Source organism: Adiantum capillus-veneris, chromosome 30 (genome assembly GCF_014529385.1).
Source record: "Adiantum capillus-veneris isolate H3 chromosome 30, ASM1452938v2, whole genome shotgun sequence".
Lineage (NCBI taxonomy): Eukaryota > Viridiplantae > Streptophyta > Polypodiopsida > Polypodiales > Pteridaceae > Adiantum > Adiantum capillus-veneris.
In genome coordinates this window covers 66,472,163-66,491,183 of record NC_140960.1, presented here as the reverse complement: position 1 = coordinate 66,491,183, position 19,021 = coordinate 66,472,163, and the positions used below count along the sequence as shown (strand labels likewise).

Below are 19,021 nucleotides of genomic sequence, written 5' to 3'. Positions count from 1 at the left end.
ATACAGATGCCAGTCAAGTCAACTGGCTATGGGTGCGGTGTTGACTCAACCTAGTAAGGAGTATAACCTGGATCGCCATGTTCACTATGCAAGTCGCTTACTCACCAAGGCAGAGTGCAACTATAGCACCACAGAAAGGGAAGGTTTAGCTATTGTGTATGCTCTGCAAAAATTTCGGCACTACTTATTAGGGGTCCACTTCACAGTTATTACTGATAACCATGCCCTGCGATATCTGCTCAACAAGCCACAGGTTGCAAGTAGAGTATGGCGATGGCTACTCTTATTTCAAGAGTTCGATTTCGAAGTGGTACTCAAGCCCGACAAACATCATGTCCTTGCCGACCACCTTTCTCGCGTTCACACTGGTGAAGAAGCAACAAGGGTTGCTGACGACTTTCCTGATAGCAGTCTCTTTAAGGTGGATACCACACCGGAATGGTACGGAGATGTTTTGCATTTGCTTTCTAGTGGCCTCTACCCAGAGAATGCTTCTCCCCTGCAGAAGAGACGCCTGTTGCTGAAGTCTAGGCCTTTCACTCTCATTGGGGGCCAGCTATACAAATCTGGGCAAGATGGTGTTCTGCAGCGGTGTGTCTCCCCTCATGAAGTCTTGTTTATTTTAGAGGATGCCCATAGTGGTCCCATTGGTGGCCATTACCCTGGCCATATTACTGCACAAAAGATTCTCCGATGTGGCTTATGGTGGCCCTATATTTTCCGCGATGCAATTGCCTATGTAAAGGTATGTGATGTATGTCAGTGTTGTGGCCCTAAACCAAGCAAACAGTCAAACCGTCCTCTGCAGGTCTCTATGGCATGGCGACCCTTTGATAGATGGGGCATAGATTTTGTAGGCCCAATTACTCCCTCTGCCCAACCCGGCAATCGGAAGTATCTCTTGGTGGCTACCGACTACGCAACAAAGTGGGCAGAGGTACTTGCAACAACGGACAGCACTGGCACTACAGTAGCCAAGTTTCTCTATGAAAATATTTTGTGCAAGTTTGGATGTCCCTTGGAAATCACCTGTGACAGGGGTAGTCACTTTGTGAATGAAACAATTTCTACCTTGCTGGCCAACTACAAGATTTTTCCCAGAAAATCTTGTTCCTATTACCCTAGAGCAAACGGGTAGGCAGAGAGCACTAATAAGGTTCTAATAGCACTCCTGCGGAAAGCATGTCATCTTCATCCCTCGACTTGGGCTCAAGCTATCCACGGTACACTTTGGGCATATCGAACTTCTTTCAAAGCCACAACCAATCACACCCCATTTCAATTGGCTTTCGGGTTGGAAGCGATAGCACCTTTTGAATTCAACTCAGGATCCCCACGAGTGGGGAGTCTTCGTGCCAATGGAAATTTGGGGTCGGCATCAGTCTCTCGTCTTTTCCTTTTGGAGGAAAGCCGAGGTTTGGCTTCACTGGCTCTAGAAGCAGAGCAGCTTCGTCGTAAAGCTTTGCATGATCGCCATCTCAGGAAGCCGCAAATAACGCAAGGAGCACTGGTGCTACTTTGTCAGGCCAAGTTTCTGAAAAAAGCAAAGAAGTTGGTCCCAGCATGGCAAGGACCATATAAGGTGATGGAGATTCTTCCCCACGGCGCTGTACAATTAGCCACTCTCAAAGGAGTTTCTCTGCCTTTAGTCAATGGATCTCGGATCAAGTGCTATCATGCTTGAGAAGACTCTCAAGGGTCTAACCGCGCGACAATCAAAGCAAGTGTTGAGCTTTGCAGACTCCTGAACCTTTAAATAGCTACGGAATCACTATCTTCCACATCTTACTGTCCTGTTTTATCTTATCTCTCTTAGACCCTCTCCTTAGGCAGCTCTCCTTCTGCAGACTTTGTTAAGCTCATAGGTTTGATTCTGGACTTGATCAACTCTATCCTTCACTCTCTCTGTCTTCAATCTTTGTCTATCTTGGATATAACCTAATCTCCCCACTCTGAATGAGTTCCTTTTCTCAGATTTTGCTCTCAAGTCAAACTCAGTTCTTGGAGATGCATAAAGCCATAAATGCCTGGAGTGGGGTATTTATGTAGGATGATACTTCGCGTATTACCTGCGTTTTATCTGGAATTGCTGATTCTTTCTGGTAACTCGGTTTTATCAATGCTTGCTATTCTTTTGGTCTAGCTAAATCTTTAAGGTCTCTGGGATAGTTTCCGATGCGTTAAAGCTAACTGTTTTTTCTACCTCAGCTTGTCTAACCTCTCAACCAACTCCCCTAGCCTCCCTAGACCCTAGCCTCGCCATAATCCTTCCCTTTCCCTCGCCTAACTTTCACATCTCCTCCATAAATACGGTGTGTGGTGGCAGTTGCCAATTGAAGGCGCCTTTGGTGGTGCTCAGTTTGCTACTGAAGAGAAACTCCACGCCTTCTGCAGCTGAGCTAAGTGGGTAAGCCCTAAATTTATACATAATTGCAAGCCCCCTCGCCCCTAACCCTAGCCCTTTTCTGCTCGCCCTAGTCCAAACCCTCCCATCCCCTAACCCCCTCGTCCTCGCCTAAACCCTCCCACCCCCTCGCCCTAGCCCATCCCCTCGCCCTCGCCCTAGCCCGAGCCCATCCCCTCGCCCTCGCCCTCACCCTAGCCCGAGCCCATCCCCTCGCCCTCACCCCCTCGCCCTCGCCCTAGCCCATCCCCTCGCCCTCGCCCTCACCCCCGCCCCCCCTCATCCTCTCACCCTCGCCCTAACCCACCTCCTCTCGCCCTCGCCCTCGCCCTCGCCCTAGCCCTAGCCCTAGCCCATCCCCTCGCCCCCTCGCCCTCGCCCTCCCTCGCCCTAGCCCACCCCCTCACCCTTTCCCCCTCATCCTCTCGCCCTCGCCCCTCGCCCTTTCCCCCTCACCCTCTCGCCCTAGCCTAAACCCTCCCACCCCCTCGGCCTCGCTCTCGCTCTCGCCCTAGCCCATCCCCTCGCCCTCCCTCGTCCTCTCCCACCCTCGCCCTCGCCTTTTCCCTCGCCCTAGCCCCGTCCTCTCCCACCCTAACCCCTCGCCCTTCCATTTTCCCTCGCCCTAGCCCCTGCCATGTCCTTCGCTCCTCGCCCTCGCCCTTCCCTTTTCCATCACCCTAGCCCATGCCTGTTCTTCGCCCTGGGCCGCCTTTTTCCTCGCCCTAGCCCTACCCCTGCCTTGCGCAAAAGCAAAAAACATAAAAAAGCAGCTTGTTAAAATACTGAAAAGCTACTTTAGCTTAAATTTAAAAGTCGTTCAATCTTCACTTCACTTCTTCATATCAGAAGCGCCAAGAGTCTTCACAGTTCCCAGCCCAGCTGCAAGTGCCTCCGTTCCTCCGGAGCTCCTCAACACTACTTACTCAAATTTCTCACTGGAAGTCTACGCACAGTTTAGTAAGATGGTTCGTACTCGAAATAGGGAAAAGCATCTGCAATCAGAGGAAGAGTCCTCTGCATCTGGGGATAGTTCTGACAGTAAATCAGACTATACTCCTAGTTCAGAGCAGATTTCAGAGGAATCTTCAGAGGAAGATTCACCACAGTCAGCCACTGCTGACAGAGTCACCACTCTCCAGGTGCCTCGCCCGTCTGGTGCCCTCTCCAAGGTACCTTTAATAATGATATATCATCTACAGGCTCCGAATCCAGCACTCAAGGAGGTGTTCTCTCAACAACAACTGATACACTTGGGTCTTCAAAATTTGGCTTAGACCGATTTGTCTGCCAATATCTCTACTGCCAAGCTATGTTCCCTCTTGCTAACTTTTCCAAAGCTGAATGATACTGCACTTATAACGGAGGATATCGGACAGGCTATGGGAATATTGACTGTGCTGACACCTCTGCCCGCAACAAAAACCTTCTCGAATCTTTCACCAGAAGAAACGGCAAATGCTTGTCAGGAACTTTTGCTGGACTCACATCCAGACTATCACAGGAGTCAGCAACTGTATTCAGTGTTACAGTATTATTTTTTACTGCGAGCACCTGAAAGAACAGGGGTTCCATCTTCTCCAGGTTCTCCAGCAATATGCGATGCTCTTTTTTGTCTCTACCACTGCCTGCCATACCCATTTCACAATTTGCTGTTTAAAGCGCTACAGGACAGGGCAAAGCGTTTTCGGACTCAACGTAAAGGCAAAGCGGAAAGGTTCAATTGCTATGCAGCGCCTATTATGTATTGGGTAGTACAGATTATGCAGCAAAAGACGGATGCAAAAGCAGTTCTCACCCTTCAAGATGATCCAAAAGAGCAAGAACGTTCCAAAATGGCCAAAGGGAAAGGCATCTTGCGCAAGAGGACAAAGGTACAAAAAGATTCATCTGAGCAGCTGGCAACACTACCTTTCTCAGAATCGCGGGTCAAAATCTCGGACGTCCATACTACAACACCAACAGTGCGTATGTCTACTTTTGTGGCCACCTCCACTTTCACGCCACCTCTTGTGAGTAGTGTTGCAGTCACTAATACACAACCTCCAATTGTGTCGCCAGCACTACATACTACTCTTACTGCTGGGGCACTGAAGGATACTGCAGGGGCATCTAGCTCTAGGGCGCCTACATCTGACAAGCATGGCATGTATGAGACTTTTGCGCCTCAGGCCGACAGACTTTTAGAGGCAGACAGAAGAGCCATTTCGACGATTATCAATGCAGCCCTCTCATTGTAAGGTACCAACGATATGCATCGCTCTTGCTACGACGGTATGACAAGGGAAGTGCAAACGCATCTTCAATGAGCGATGGATAGGGACAATTTCATTGCTACAGCTCAAGATCGTATAAGAATCTTAACTCAACAGGTAGTGGACCTCAAACATATTGTCCACACTCAGCAAAAACAGTTAAGAGAGGCAAATGATATGACCGCAGCAGTTTAGGACCTCACTCTGGTGGTACATACACTATGTCCTTCTTGCGCAAAATACCAAGTTGTAGCCATTTCACAGGCAGTTCCAGCTACAGCTACAGCTACAGCTACAGCTACAACCCCGGTTTCTCAGCAAGTTCCTGCTATGGCACCACACGTACCGACACAGATGGACATTTCCAAAGCACACTTAGGGGATTCTCAAACAGAAGAGAAGAAAAATTCTACCAAAATGGAGTCTAAACCAACAAGATCGGTCTCGTCACAATTTCAGGGTCCCTCTATGGCCTCCCCCTCCCAGTCTCCATCCTATCCTCAGCACTTCTACGGCTTCCCGGGATTCCAACAACCTATTCCACCTTCGCAGCCTGCGCAGTCGTTTCCTGGGTTTCCACCAGCTCCACCTACTCAACCGCAACCGTCTCACATGACACAGCCTACTGCTCCATACCCAATGTACCCTCCTCATGGCCACTACCCCTCACCATACACTTGGCCTCCATCTCCTTACCGAACTTACTATCAACCTCCTCCACCTCCTCCTCCATCATCCGACCACCAACAGTAGATTGCCGATATTTCAAGTCATCAGTTCCGCTTTCCGGGACGGGCAACGGACTTGTGGCGGGCAACCTGTAGGTTGCTACAGTGTCACTTTCACTTTCATATGACAGTAGTTTACAGTTGGGCTTTGGTCAGTTGGTCTTTGGTCTGGTCGGTTCACACTTGGGCAGACACGTGGCAGGGTAGTCTAGTGGACATCGTGGCCAGGTCATCACCGCCACCCAGTGGGGATAGACTTAGATGATATTCTTTGTGAGCCGTTGGTGGCTCTTGATGACTGTACATATGAGTAGTCGTTCTGGGCCAGTGGCATTATCTTTGTACGTAGTAGTCGTCTAGAGTGGGTTTTACACAGAGCACGTCTGCACCATCCCGGCACATCTGAGCCTCGACACCCCCATTGTACCTGAGAGTCCTGGGCTGGAGCTGAGTGTGCTGCCACGCCAGAGTCTGTATCAGTCTTTGAGATAGTCGAGTCATATGTTCTGGTCTGCTGCTGTGTCTTTGAGAGCTCTGTTGACGTCTATTGTTTCCTTTCTGTTCATCTGTTTGAGGGAGATTCAGTCTGTTTGAGTGAGATTGTCACGCACATTGCACTGAGGACCACCCACTGTAGAGAGCACGACACGTTATCCGCGCTACACTTATTTACATAAATTTGGGAGAGGATGAATTATGTAATGCCAAGGCATTCCCAAAATAACATTGCATCCTTGTATTAGAGCAACTAGGAAAGACTCTTGGTGAAAGTACTTTCGGAACTTCAGATTCAAGTGATGTTGGATAGGAGTAGAATTCGTAGTCAACCCTTCAAAGACTGATCCTGAACTCTCCCAATCTCTCGGGAGTAAGTCCAAGAGATTATGAGGTATCCAATGAAATGAAACTATCAGTTGAGCCTGGATCAAGCAAGATCGATACTCTGCCCATTCAAGTTGTCCCACCCTTTGAGTAGCTACCTTTTTCCTTTCTCCTTCCTCATGTTAGCTTGTACGTCAGGTACTAAATTTGATGCAAGAGGACAAGAATCTTTCTTAAGATGTGGGCAATCTGCTTTCCTGCAGCCTTTCTCACCACAACATAAACATTTACCCTCTTCCAAATAGCCTTCAAGTGAGAGGGGTGAGGAATTTACTCTTCTTAGCCCCCTCTGGCTTCTTTACTCGGCCTTCGGGCTGATCAGAAGGTCGCTTTCATGTGGGAGTATTTGTCCTAATAGAGAGAGCGTTCTGCTTTATATAAAAGGTACTAAACTTCTGCTTGCGAGGAGTTCCTTTTGAATGCAAGTTATAGGCTACCAAGACGGACTTCGTCTTAATTTGAAAAGTATTTTGAGTGTACAGCTTCATGCTTTTCTGAAGTACCAGTTGGAGTCCACGTTCAAACTTGCAAATCTTCTCTTCATCATAAACTTTCCTATAAGGAGTAATCTTGAGGAGGAACTCCCACAATTTGTTGATGTAGTCAGACACAGCTTCATTCTCTTTCTGAAAGAGCCAATACCATTCTTTCTTCATCGGTGTCGAAGTCCGGGGGGGGGGGGGGGGAGAAACTAAGCATAGAACTCCTCCCAATTTTTGGGTTTGCCTTTGTCCAAAATGGTAATAAGCCACCAGTTGCTAGCCCTATCTTTCAGATACATGCTACCATGGCGCAATTTTGAACATTCTGAGAAGTTACCTTCTGCAAAGGCCACCTCGAATTGTCGAATGAAAGCAAGAGCCTTAGTAATAACCCTCCTTCCATTATAGCATTTAAATTTAACATCTTTATCCCTAGCTTTGAACGTCTTCTTCTTTTTCTTGGGGTGTCAAGACCGTTCTTGGAGATGGCTTAAAATCTTTGTGCACAGGAATTCTGTGTCAATTCATATTACTATAACATGAAATTCATCATACCTCTAGCCGAGAACGGCTATGTCTGCTTCCTACTAAAATTTCCTAAGCGGGAGAAGCTTCTATTGTTCTCTCATGGCGTAGGGAGTACCCACTAGAGCACTTCTTGGCTGAAAATTGCTTTTGCACTTCGTCAGAATGCTGAAATTTGTGGTGGCAGCCAGTACTGCACTTGTCTGAGTGCGTCTATTCCCCGCAGGGTTGCACACAAGCTCTATGGGTTGTCCTACACCTCGGCCGCGCACTTCGTGGCCTTTATGCACCCTTCACGGACACCAAAGCACGAAATCGTTGAGGAGAGAGAAAGTGAGCTGTATTGAGAGTTGAGAGAAGAGGCTCTATGTGTGTGAGGAAACTGTTGCAAAGCGTCCAAAACTGGTAGCACTACTCCTTTCTTATGATCTTATGGGCGAATTTGGCCACATGGCACTGCATGAGGGAGGGAAAGAGTGCTCGCAAAAATTTCTAACTCTCTAGTTTTCTCACGGTATGTGTTGTTTTTTTTAATTTTATTAAATTAGGCCTCTTTCACATTGGTTCGGTTACTTGGCTTAAAAGGGTTTAAACTCTACACTCAAAAACAAGCATTAAAGCCTCGTTTTTTGCCCTCTAGAGCATTAATAACTCAACAATTTTCAGCTCTCTCCTGAATTTGTCTGCCAGCTCCCGCCGAAACATATATCCAATGGTATCTGGTTGTCCATTTTCTCGGATGGCCACCGCAAAAATATTAACTTATAGCTTTTTGTAGCAAACTGCGGACACCATCTATTTCATGTGCTTGTTATGAACTATTCTACACTACGTCCGGTTACTGATCTACTTATCCTACTATCCGGACACGGATAAATTTCCAGATAACACATTGCACCACAAAATTTACTCGTCTATTTTAAATAATTAATTGGTACCAGTAAATTCATAAACTCATTTTGTGTGCACAAAAAACAGTTTCATTTATCTATAGCCGTGCTAAAAATATTACATCCCTCTGGCTTCTAAACAATTGCCTTCAACTCTGTTGCTTCATGATACTTCTTGTAATTCTGATTCTGTCATCCATTGGGCATCTAGAGGGGAGTAACTCTTAAACTTTACTAAGTACTTACGATAAGTTCTTCCAAACTTTAGTTAAACTCCTGATGGTGGATGATCTGTCCTAGAGGAGGTATTTCTTCAATTTCATCTACTTCAGGGGAACCTTCTGTAATTGGTTCTCTAGGAGGTTCGCCAACAAAAGGTCATAGAAGGCTCACGTGAAAAGCATTATGGATTTCCAAGTCTCTGGAAGATCCAATCTAAATGCAATGTCATTTATCTGTTCTATAATCTTAAACGGGCCATAATATCTATTGGAACGTTTTACAACTTTCTCTTTGTGATTGACATGTCTCTTAAGTCACGCTTTATCAAACTTGAGAAGAACAAATTGTCCTTCAGTTAGTTTGAGATCACGACGATATGTATCTGCTACTTCCTTACGTTTTTCTTGAGATCTAAGGATTGCATGTTTCACTTGCGTATAAGCGGTATCCTTGTCTCGAACAAATTCATTCGTTGCAAAATACCTTATCCTTGGTGAGAAGGATTGGGGGAAGATGTGGTTTAACATAATAACCTCAAAAGGAACTTTTTCCTATAGAGGAAAGTACAGTGTTGCTATAGGAAAATTCTGCGAGAGGTACATACTTCTCCCATTCCCGTTGGTTATCTAAGACATAGTACTTTAAAATGTCTAGGACTGTAGAGTTGGCAATTTCGCTTTGTCTATCTATCTGAAGATGAGAAGCTGAAGAAAAATTCAGCTTAGTTTCTAAGTTCTCAAAAAGTTCTCGCCAGAAACTCCCGGTCATTCGTGGATTGCGATCACTCATAACAGTTTTTGGGCATTCCATGATAATTAAAAATCTGGACGAGAAAGATCTTGGCCATGTGATCAGCTTTAATGGCCTTTCTTACTGTCACGAGGCTGTGGCAACCATTAACCTTAGTTGTTGGTTTCTTTCCCTTGATTTAAATGATTTTTTGGAACCCTCTTTTCGAATATACAAATGGACGGATATTGTGTGGCCAGTCTGAAACGGCCAACGGCCGAGAGTTTCACTCGCAGCCGTGAAGGGCAGGTCGCCACGAGATGCTCAGGCCAGTCAACACTGAAATCCGAGCATTAAAAGGGTGTCTAGGTTCAGTTCAAAGTCATTGAGGCCCCACGCGACACTTATGAGTTGGTGGGTGTGTGTGTCGATGCCAGCGTGCACGTGCAAGCGCACATGTGGGCATGAGCACGTGCCTACATGCAATAATGTGAATCAGAGGGACAGTGAGAGAATGACACACTTATAATAGATAGATAGCGGGTGCCTTTATACAATAATGAGAATCAGAGTGAAAGTGAGAGAATGCCACAAAATGAATAAATAGATACATACATGCATTGTAGCTGCCACAAAATTGCAGCTCAAATTCCATGGTGTGAGTTGAAGCTCTCTCTCTAGGTGTGATGCAGCTGCAAGCACAAGAGCTTCGTCAGGTAGCTGATTCATTGCTGCACTAAGTCCAGAGGGTTGCGTAAGTTTGCTAACACCCATCCTTTTCAGGTGATATAACCCAGCTTGCATGCTTTCATAGCTGCAGACCTATACAGGCAAAGAAGACACCCGTCACTTTATAATGAGCCCCCTACTTCTGACAGATCAATTAAAGTGAGATTGTCAAAGATTGGAACTGAAATTACATTTTCAGGAGTTACCATCCTCCGCAGCTCTTCTTCTGACGGGATCCTAAATTTGTGCTTCATAATCCACCACAGTTCACCTCCCGTTGCTCTCTGCATAAAAGGCATGAAAGTTAGATGCTAAAATAGTTAATCCACTTGGCAGGTTGCCCAATCAATTAAACAGGAGGTCACAAGACAGTCATCTGCGGGAGGGGAACTAGACAAGCAATGTACAATCTACTCCTTCGCATAAGCGAGTTTCTAGCTAGCATCCAAAATTTCCTAATTATACTATTTGAATCTGAGACAACAGGCAGTGGACAAGAGAATCATCTTTAGAGAGGAAAAAAGAAAACACATTCGAGACACACACAAAGTAGAAAACATAGTAGACTTGTGTCTTTTTACCAATTTCAGAAAAGCATAAATTTTCGATTGGTATACAAAAGTAAGAATGGAATACCATGGTTTTCCTGCGTCCTAAGAGCTCACTGATGGACTATGTTCCAGATTTAAACGATTTCTTTGATCTCATATACCAATTTGTGGATAAGAACTTTCTGTCTCGGGTGAACATTTTAACCAGATTAAAGAGCTTGCAGCCAGTGTTAAGTCATTGTTGGTTGATCCAAATCCAAGCAGTAGTTTCTTGAGATTGATGACCATGTGGCACATTGAACCGATGTCCACTCAATTCCAGAAATTGGCTCTCCCTTCTCCCTAGCCCAAGCTGGCATGATACTACGACCCAAAGTAAACCTGTAGAATAGCCTCTAGGAAAGCATAGGGAATCTGCTACCAGCACACTTTTGCACCCGACACTAGAATATTCAGGAACCTTGCATAACCCACTTTTCATAAATAATTGCACAAGGTGCAGCTGGGTGAACAGCGATGATGGTAAGTGGCCATGGACTACCAGTTTTCTGTCACATACCAAAGGGAACTTCACAAACTCAAGTCACTGTTGAAGTTTGCATTGGTGAATTCACACAAGCACGTACATTTTTGGTAGCACCATTGCATGGACTCGATATGATTTTGGGAATGCCATTTCATCATGAATTTGACCCGTTGATTAATTATAAAACACGTACAATGTCTCTCACTCATAATAATAAAAAATTCTCTATCCAAGCAACACTGGCACATCAAAAATTTCCACTCCTCTCTCACACTCAAGCCAAACGAGCAATTCAAAAACAGGGGAAAACATATCTAGTATTGGTAAATCAAATTTCTGTTGAAACTGAAACTTCACGTAACTCCACACACGATGAATTTCTCTCACAATTTAAAGATTGTTTCATGCATGATCTCCCACCTTGAATTCCACCATCACGCCCAGAAGACCACAAAATTGATGCATGATGTGTTCAAGCATGTGCATGTCTGCTAGATTCAAGGCCTAACCAGTAGCAGCCCATCGCTGCTTAGCATCCAAACAACCATAACACTTGCCTTTGCAACCAGGGAGGAGAGCAATCAGTTCAGCCATGAAGCCACCTATTTCCCACCCTCAAAGCCAGCCAAGGACTCTGTGCAAGCATGTGCATGTCTGCTAGATTCAAGGCCTAACCAGTAGCATCCCGTTGATGCTTAGCAACCAAACAACCATAAGACTTGCCTTTGCAACCAGGGAGGAGAGCAATCAGTTCACCCATGAAGCCACCTATTTCCCACCCTCATAGTCAGCCAAGGACTGCCTTGGCCCATACCCATCAAAAGAGGCTCCAGCCTCCATCCTCTTGCATTTTACAGACCTAAGATGGATGCAGATCTCATGGTTTTTCCAAGAGGCAGACAAGATATCATCATCATCAATTGTGACCACATGGACCTCTTCAACTTTAGCCTTAAACTTCTCATCTTTCATGCCATCATCGCGCTTGTCCTTCTTGTTTTCTTTCCACTTTTAATGGTTCTTCTTAATATGCCCCTTCTTGCAACCATAGCACTCAATGTCCTTTTGTCTCTAGATTTACTGCAATTGGCCTAAGACAAACTTCTCTCACCCGACTTCCCCTTGAACTCTTTTCTACATCCACCTCTTTACCATAAGTGTAGCATAACTTTTACCAAAATGCCTCTATAGTCTTGTCGTTGACGACAGTAAAGTACATTGATCCTACCAAGTATAATCTAACTGTAGATTTAGCCAGGGCATCTAACTCAAGCCAGCCCTCATCGATCATGTGTCACAGGCCTTGGCAGCTAAACCATTCAAAGCTTTCAATGGCTTCTTTTGAATAAGAACATCTTGAATCTGCTCTTCCCACATTGAGAAGTTGCTACCATAAAATATGTTCAAGAGTTCTAACTTCTTTGTCTGATGTAGAAGCTACCATATCCAAGCATGACACTCATGAGGAAAACCTACTAGAGTTTTGGCACTAACCTATTGCATAGATTTCATAGAACTTCAAAAAAACTTTGGAGTATCTCTTGCTCAAACAAGAATCTCTCAAACCACAAGATATTTCATCTCAATGCCCCCATCACCCATCTTTTCACATACAAGGAATGTGTTACAGACTTGGACACCCCAAGTCGAGAATCTGAAGCAGCACGCATGAGAGAAATTGAAAATAACTTAACCACAACTGAGAGGGACAACACGGCTCGGCATAGTTCCATGCCCAGAGAGATTGGCCCCAAAGTCTAGCGCCCCGTTCGGTATTTCTTTTTATATTAATCTGGCAAAGTACAATGTCTGAGGGTCCTCTATCTGCTCAGTGCTCCCAAGCCAATCTGACAAAGAATGAGGCCCTGGCAATCTTTATAAAGGCTCTTGGCCTCTAAAATAGTTACATGAAAATCTTCAGATTCTAAAAGCAACAAGTCCCAAAGCTTGCGCCTAAGCTGCCAGCACGATTTGCGACGGGACCTGTGGAAATCCGTACGCCTGTGCCAAGTCAAGAACAGTCCGCAAATTTCAGGACTCAGTACCACGTTGCCACGTCAGCAATCCACGCAGCCTGACCTTTTGATTTTCCTAGTGTCCCCTTGGCCCCATCCGACAGGACCCTAATAAGTTGGAACAATTAAATCATTTAATCTGTCAATTTCCACTAGGGTTCATCTGGGTGGACAAGCCACGTCATCACTTTGTGACGAAATACTCATATCTCTATCTCTTACTCCCCGAACTTATGAGACAGATCCTTATCGATGCTTTAAGTCACCCATTCTATGGCACACAAACCAAGGGCGTGAAGTTATGCTCAGAAAGTTGAATAGAACTGAGTAGATGGTTCCAACGAATTCTTTCGCCCTTCTTCCCATGTCCCCACTATTGTATTTCCACAAACAATACCGTCTTCTCTTTCTGCAAACTTTTCTCTTGTGTGCACTAATGGCTGACAATGAGCCTTACCTTAGTTCTCTACATAACTATGGGGTTCTGTATTTATTGCCTCTAATCATGCTCTCTATACACGACGACACACCTTCACCCGATGGCTTCTCCGCGTCCAAAAGTTGCTTACATCCATTTGGTGTCAGATTCATATTGATATTTACGAGTGTTTTAAGGATCACTATTTGATAGACAAGGATTTTTCAGTAGTTTATGGAGCTATTACATCTCCTACTTTGACAATTTCAAGTGTAAAGATTCGTTCTTGTTATTCATTGGTAGATTTGGTTACTTTATTTTCAAAATTGCATTTGTGTGGCTTAACATGCACATACGAAAGATTTGCTTTGAGAACATCATGAAGTTCCGTTTGTTGCTCATCGCAGAGTTGACAAGACTCCACATATGAAACAAGATAGTACGACATTTGTTTTGTCTTCTCACTCATATCAGCACATGAAGGCAAGTCGATAGTTATCTCAAGGTCTTTGGCAACCTTTTTCAATTCTTACTAAAGATGGGAAAGTATTAGCATGGGATTTTATAACATCCTTGCCTCGATCTTTGAACTTTCAAGGGTAATACTAAAATTCTTGTTGACGTGGATCGATTTTCCACGAGGGCTCATTTCATCCATTGCAAAAAAGGTGCTTCTACTCCGGATGTTGCTACATTAATGTATTCAAGATATTTGCCATAGTCCATTATATCTTATCAGGATATGAACTTCATTCGACACTTTTGGACTTGAGTGTTCGAACGAGTTTGAAATTTAGCTCAACAAATTATCCAAGCCGATGGACAAAGAGAAAGAGTTAATCAGATTTTGAAAGAGATCCTTCGACATTGGTAGAGTTCTAATAATAATTCATTCCATTCAGCCATTGGAATGACGCAATTTCAAGCAACTTATGGCTGTCTTTCTCATAGTAACAGGGAATGGTCATTTTCAGGTCCCCATTCCCATCCCAATTTCCCGTTCCGAATCCCCGTTCCGTGTTTCAAACATGAGTATCCGAAACAGGAAATGGCATTTCATGCATGTTGCCGTTCCCCTTTCCCCGTTCCGATTTCCCGTTACGGGTAACTATGGTCCTTCTATCATTCAAACTAACTTTGTCGTGCAATACAAGATTGCGTTAGCAAATCAATTAGTAGAAGAAATGGAGGATATTATTATTCAGATTCAAGATCAGATGTCCAGAGCTCGGCAACAATTGCAAATAAACGTCAAAGACGTGTGGAATTCCAACAAGCAGGCGTTCTTCTACTCTTTGTAGGCCCCCACCACAGTGATTCAGTGCTTCCAAAGCTTCCTTCAAGGTTTTATGGAGTTTTCAAGATTATGAAGAATACCCTACTCTCTGTTATGGATTGGAGTTGCCCGCATCATGAGGTAAAATTCTTTTGACATTTCAATTTTCTTAGTTTCTGGCAATACTCCAATTCTACATGTTGTGAGTAATGTTCCAGAATCTGGAAATGAACACTTTATTCTTATTCCTAGGGAGATTTTGGATGTTCATAGTAAGGAAACTTGGAATAATATTATAACAAAACTTTTGGTCGAATGGAAAAATTTAGATGACTCATATTCGATTTGGCAATTTAATAAGGATTTGCAGAACTATTCAGAGCCTCTTCAAGATTCCTTCCACAAATGCCATGCTATAATTTAGTAAAGGGCTTTAATTTGAGTGGAAGGGAATGTCACAATTCTTGTGATTGACTATTTTCTAGATAGTACTTAGATATTTTGGATATTATTTTTATAATGTCCTAACAGGGTTACCATGAAGAAATGTACCGATTTGGGCGGTTGTCTCATCAAGGCAAATCTCTCTTAGAAAGGTCACAACTATTTCAATAGGCAGAACTAAATGTAAAATTCACATCCAATGGTCATAACCCTACATAGGGGTGTGACTCTAGGCCTCCATGTCTCTGTCTGTCAGTCAGTGCAACCAAGATCTTCAAGTGTCCTTTGTAGAAGACTGAGAATATGAGAGAGTCTTAAGTCTTGATTCTAAGTTCACAGGTTTCAGTCTGAGAGTCAGAGTGTTCGCATGGATAGTCTTATAAACCCATCAGATGTGACATATCAAAGGTACATGTTCCAAAAGGCCTAGCAGATACTCCCTTTCACAATGTTCTAGTCATCCTCCAGAATGAGGCAGGGAAATAATCTGTTGTCGAATTGTCTCAAGGATATACCATCTGCTGTCCCGCCCTCTTTTGATGACGCATTCAAAATATTCCACAGCAGAGGGCAAGGGTGAAGGCAAGGGAACAGCAGCAGCAAGCCTTATTCTATCATGTATATGGCTTCTTTTTTAAACTTCTAGCAGTGTCTGGTAATCTGTATGTTTTTGTAGTTACAATCGTCCATGTCAATCTTCTTGTCGCTTAGGGTGTACGCCCACAAGTGTTTTTAACAATAGTGGTTTCTGTTGTTCCTCAAAAAAACACTTCTTCCAGTCACGAAGCCAAGTCAAGAAACAGGCTTCATGCATAAGACTCATTAATCAGGCGTACAAAGCAGCAAGCTCCTGCTTAAGATTAACAATCAAACATTTTGTGAATGATAAGAGCACAATACAAATAATGCAAAGCAATTTAAACATCACAGTAAAGCATTTATACTGGGGTTGGACTTTGGCTTCTCAAGTAATGCTCAAGTTTAACTAGATCAAAGCATTTGAATTTGCAATTCCAAATATCTTCAGAAGGGAGTACTTGGCTACATTAATATCAAAAAGATCATAACAAAAATGCTATAGAGGGGGGCAAAGAAGCAGGGAGGGAAGGAAGAAAGGACCGGGGGGTTTTGGGGGGGGGGGGGGGGGGGGGGGGGGGGGGGGCGGCAGGGTTGTGCACCTCCAATTATTGGAAAACAATATTTATTGAGTATAGATTTAGAATCGGAAAGCATCATATGCAGCATATAACAGAATACAGTAAGGCATCTTGATATCCAGAATCGAACCTGTAAATCTGCACAATGTCTCAAGTGCTTTCTCATAAAGCTTTCGCTTAAAAAAGGAAACTGCAAGCCAACTTCATCAGCTCTTAAACGAGTAACAGAGCCTGGTTTCCCATTGCTGCGGAATCCACGATACATGTATGTCAGCAAGCGGTTGTGAAGATAGTTTTGCACCGTCTTAGAGCTTGGTGTGAGCACTTCCATGTGTGGCTCCTGAAAACAGATTTAATAATCGGATGACAACTCATGTTAAGCCACCCTGTATGTTACAAAATTCTGAGGTTCAAAGCAACAAGAGTTTGTTAAATAGGTAGAGAACCTGCTGACCAATGACATAGCTGCGGTCAATTCTCCTCAACGACACCTTTCCTTTTGCAGATCGCACTAGAAGGAAGTCTGTTTGTGGTACTCTGTGATGAAAAGCAGGTGCTCTGAACATGTTTGTCTCAAGGCACCCTTGAGTCTCACCAGGCCTTATATCACCTAAAAAAGGAGATTCCTCCACAGGTTCTAAAGGGACAACCAATCCAACAGAGGACTCTTTATCAGTTCGTAATGTTGCAGCAATGGAATCTGTAGGTGAGACCTTCCGGTAATATGTACACAATCGAGCTCCCATGCCCACGTTATTGATCAGAAGAGGTCGTTCTTCACAGTATCTGCAACAAAGTCAAAGAATAGGACAGGTGACATTGATGCTACACAGGGCAATCGTGCACCCAGTACCTTTCTACAATGCTACAAAATCGAAGCACTTGAGCCACTGCGACTCCACCACTATTAATCCAATACTACAAATTGAAACTTGAAGCTGATCGTTCAAGGGACATGGTCCTCAACTAAATAGATTTGCCCAGTACTTTCATGCAAAGAGCTCCTAAATAGAAATACTACATTGCTATGATGACGGGTTATGCTGAACGGCAAAAGCAGAGCTAGAAAAAAGATAGTAACGGGTTAAAAGGAAATCTCAATACTGTAATGTATGCATAATGGTACTTACTCCCCACATAAAGACCCAGGGATCATGGCTGGGTCTACAGACCCCATCGAATAGTACTTTATTGCCTAACAAACACACTATCACATAATTGTACTTTACTGCCTAGCAAATACATCCTCACATTTTACCACCACATCAGGATGATGCCGCGGAATGGCTAAATAATAAGGAATAGGGTGAGAAGCATCAACTAGAGCAAGGAAGAACACTGTTTACTGTTGGCTGATTCCAAACAGATAGGGACATCCTACGTTGCATCATCAAAGGAGGTTAAGGCTGTCTCTCAGAATACATTATTAGTACACGCGAGCAAGCTATTTAGCAATACCACAAGAAACATCCTTCACAGTGGCTATGCCTACTCATAGCTCGCTCTCTCTCTCTCTCTCTCTCTCTCTCTCTCTCTCTCTCTCTCTCTCTCTCTCTCTCTGCCCCTGCCCCCCCCCCCCCCCCCCCCCCCCCCCCCCCCCCCCCCCCCCCCCCACCCCTCTCCTCAACCTCTCTCTCTCTCTCTCTCTCTCTCTCTCTCTCTCTCTCTCTCTCTCTGGGCCTCACCGTAATGGATCCACTTGAAGAAGACCCTGATTCTTTGGGCCTCACCGTAAGGGATCCACTTGAAGAAGACCCTGCACAGGACACGGAAGCCGCCAATGTCTCACCTGTTTGCAAGCCACGAGCAAAGGCGAACTTCGTGCTCACGAATAAGCGGATGGCGCAGATGGAGAGGGAAATGAAGGAGTGGAAAATAGAGATGGAAGGATGGCGGAAGGAGAAGGCCAACCTACTTCAGATGGTCTTCAATGAGGGCGCACAGTGGAAGAAGGAGAAAGAGAGCCTTAACGCAGAAATATAGACACTCAAAGAAGAAGTCTCAACCCTCAAACAGGAGAACCCAAACGCCGAGATACGGGTACTCAAAAAATAAGTCTCAGCCCTTAAACAGGAGCTTGCTAATAGAGTAAGCAATGGACTAGAGGAAGGCGAATTTCAACCCTCGGTAATAGATGAAATCAAGGAAATTAAGGAACAGGTAAGGATGATCACAGAGGAAGAGAAACTGAGTGTGGCAAAGACATCTTCATGGGCGGAGATGATAACAAGGACACAGAAAAAGGCGGACGAGGCTGAAAAATGGATTGAGGTCGCCAAGAAAGGGAAAGGTCAAGAAACTCCTTGTACACCGACGCTTATCAACATGACTCGAAAAGGAACAAAGAAGGCGGATGCGAGCACTGCATGTGAGAGTGACCGGTCTCAAAGACATAAACAATGTGGAGAAAGAGGTCACAAGCCTTACATCCATGATGGGGATGGAAAAGCCTCTGCACACAAAGGCATGGAGGGTAGGTAAGAAAAGTGATGGCACGGGTGAGTCTTCAAAGGGGAGAGCTCTCATACTACGCTTTCCCTCGTTGGAAGAGAAGAAGGAATTCTTGAGGAAGAGGCCTACTCTCAAAAAGACAGGAATTTTTCTCGGTGATGACCTGACTCTCTCACAGCTCGCACATATGAGAGAGGTAATGCTAGAGATTACAGCGGCAAGGGAGAAGGGAAAGATAGCCTTCTACAGAGATGGACGGGTGGTGATTTTAGAGCGGCGTACTGCATGACAGTGCGAGACCTATGGGACCACACTGAAGATGGCTACCTGGAACTGT

The 19,021-nt window shown here is 44.6% G+C and overlaps 2 protein-coding genes across 3 annotated transcripts in view; one reads left to right on the top strand and one right to left on the bottom strand.

The window, feature by feature from the left end:
- Nucleotides 1–19,021, bottom strand: part of HAF01 (HAC13 protein (HAC13)) — a 180,134-nt gene that overhangs the window by 49,575 nt on the left and 111,538 nt on the right. For both annotated transcript variants that reach the window (XM_086507642.1, XM_086507643.1), the window contains exons 10-13: nucleotides 16,680–17,019; nucleotides 16,364–16,573; nucleotides 10,038–10,130; nucleotides 9,733–9,939 (exon numbers count right to left, since the gene is read on the bottom strand). In XM_086507642.1, the coding sequence (XP_086363768.1) occupies nucleotides 9,733–9,939; nucleotides 10,038–10,130; nucleotides 16,364–16,573; nucleotides 16,680–17,019 (850 nt within the window). The remainder of the gene's footprint in view (nucleotides 1–9,732; nucleotides 9,940–10,037; nucleotides 10,131–16,363; nucleotides 16,574–16,679; nucleotides 17,020–19,021) is intronic.
- LOC147418122 (uncharacterized) lies at nucleotides 3,787–4,644 on the top strand. The gene has a single exon (XM_086506477.1). The coding sequence runs from the start codon at nucleotides 3,787–3,789 to the stop codon at nucleotides 4,642–4,644; it is 858 nt and encodes a 285-aa protein (XP_086362603.1).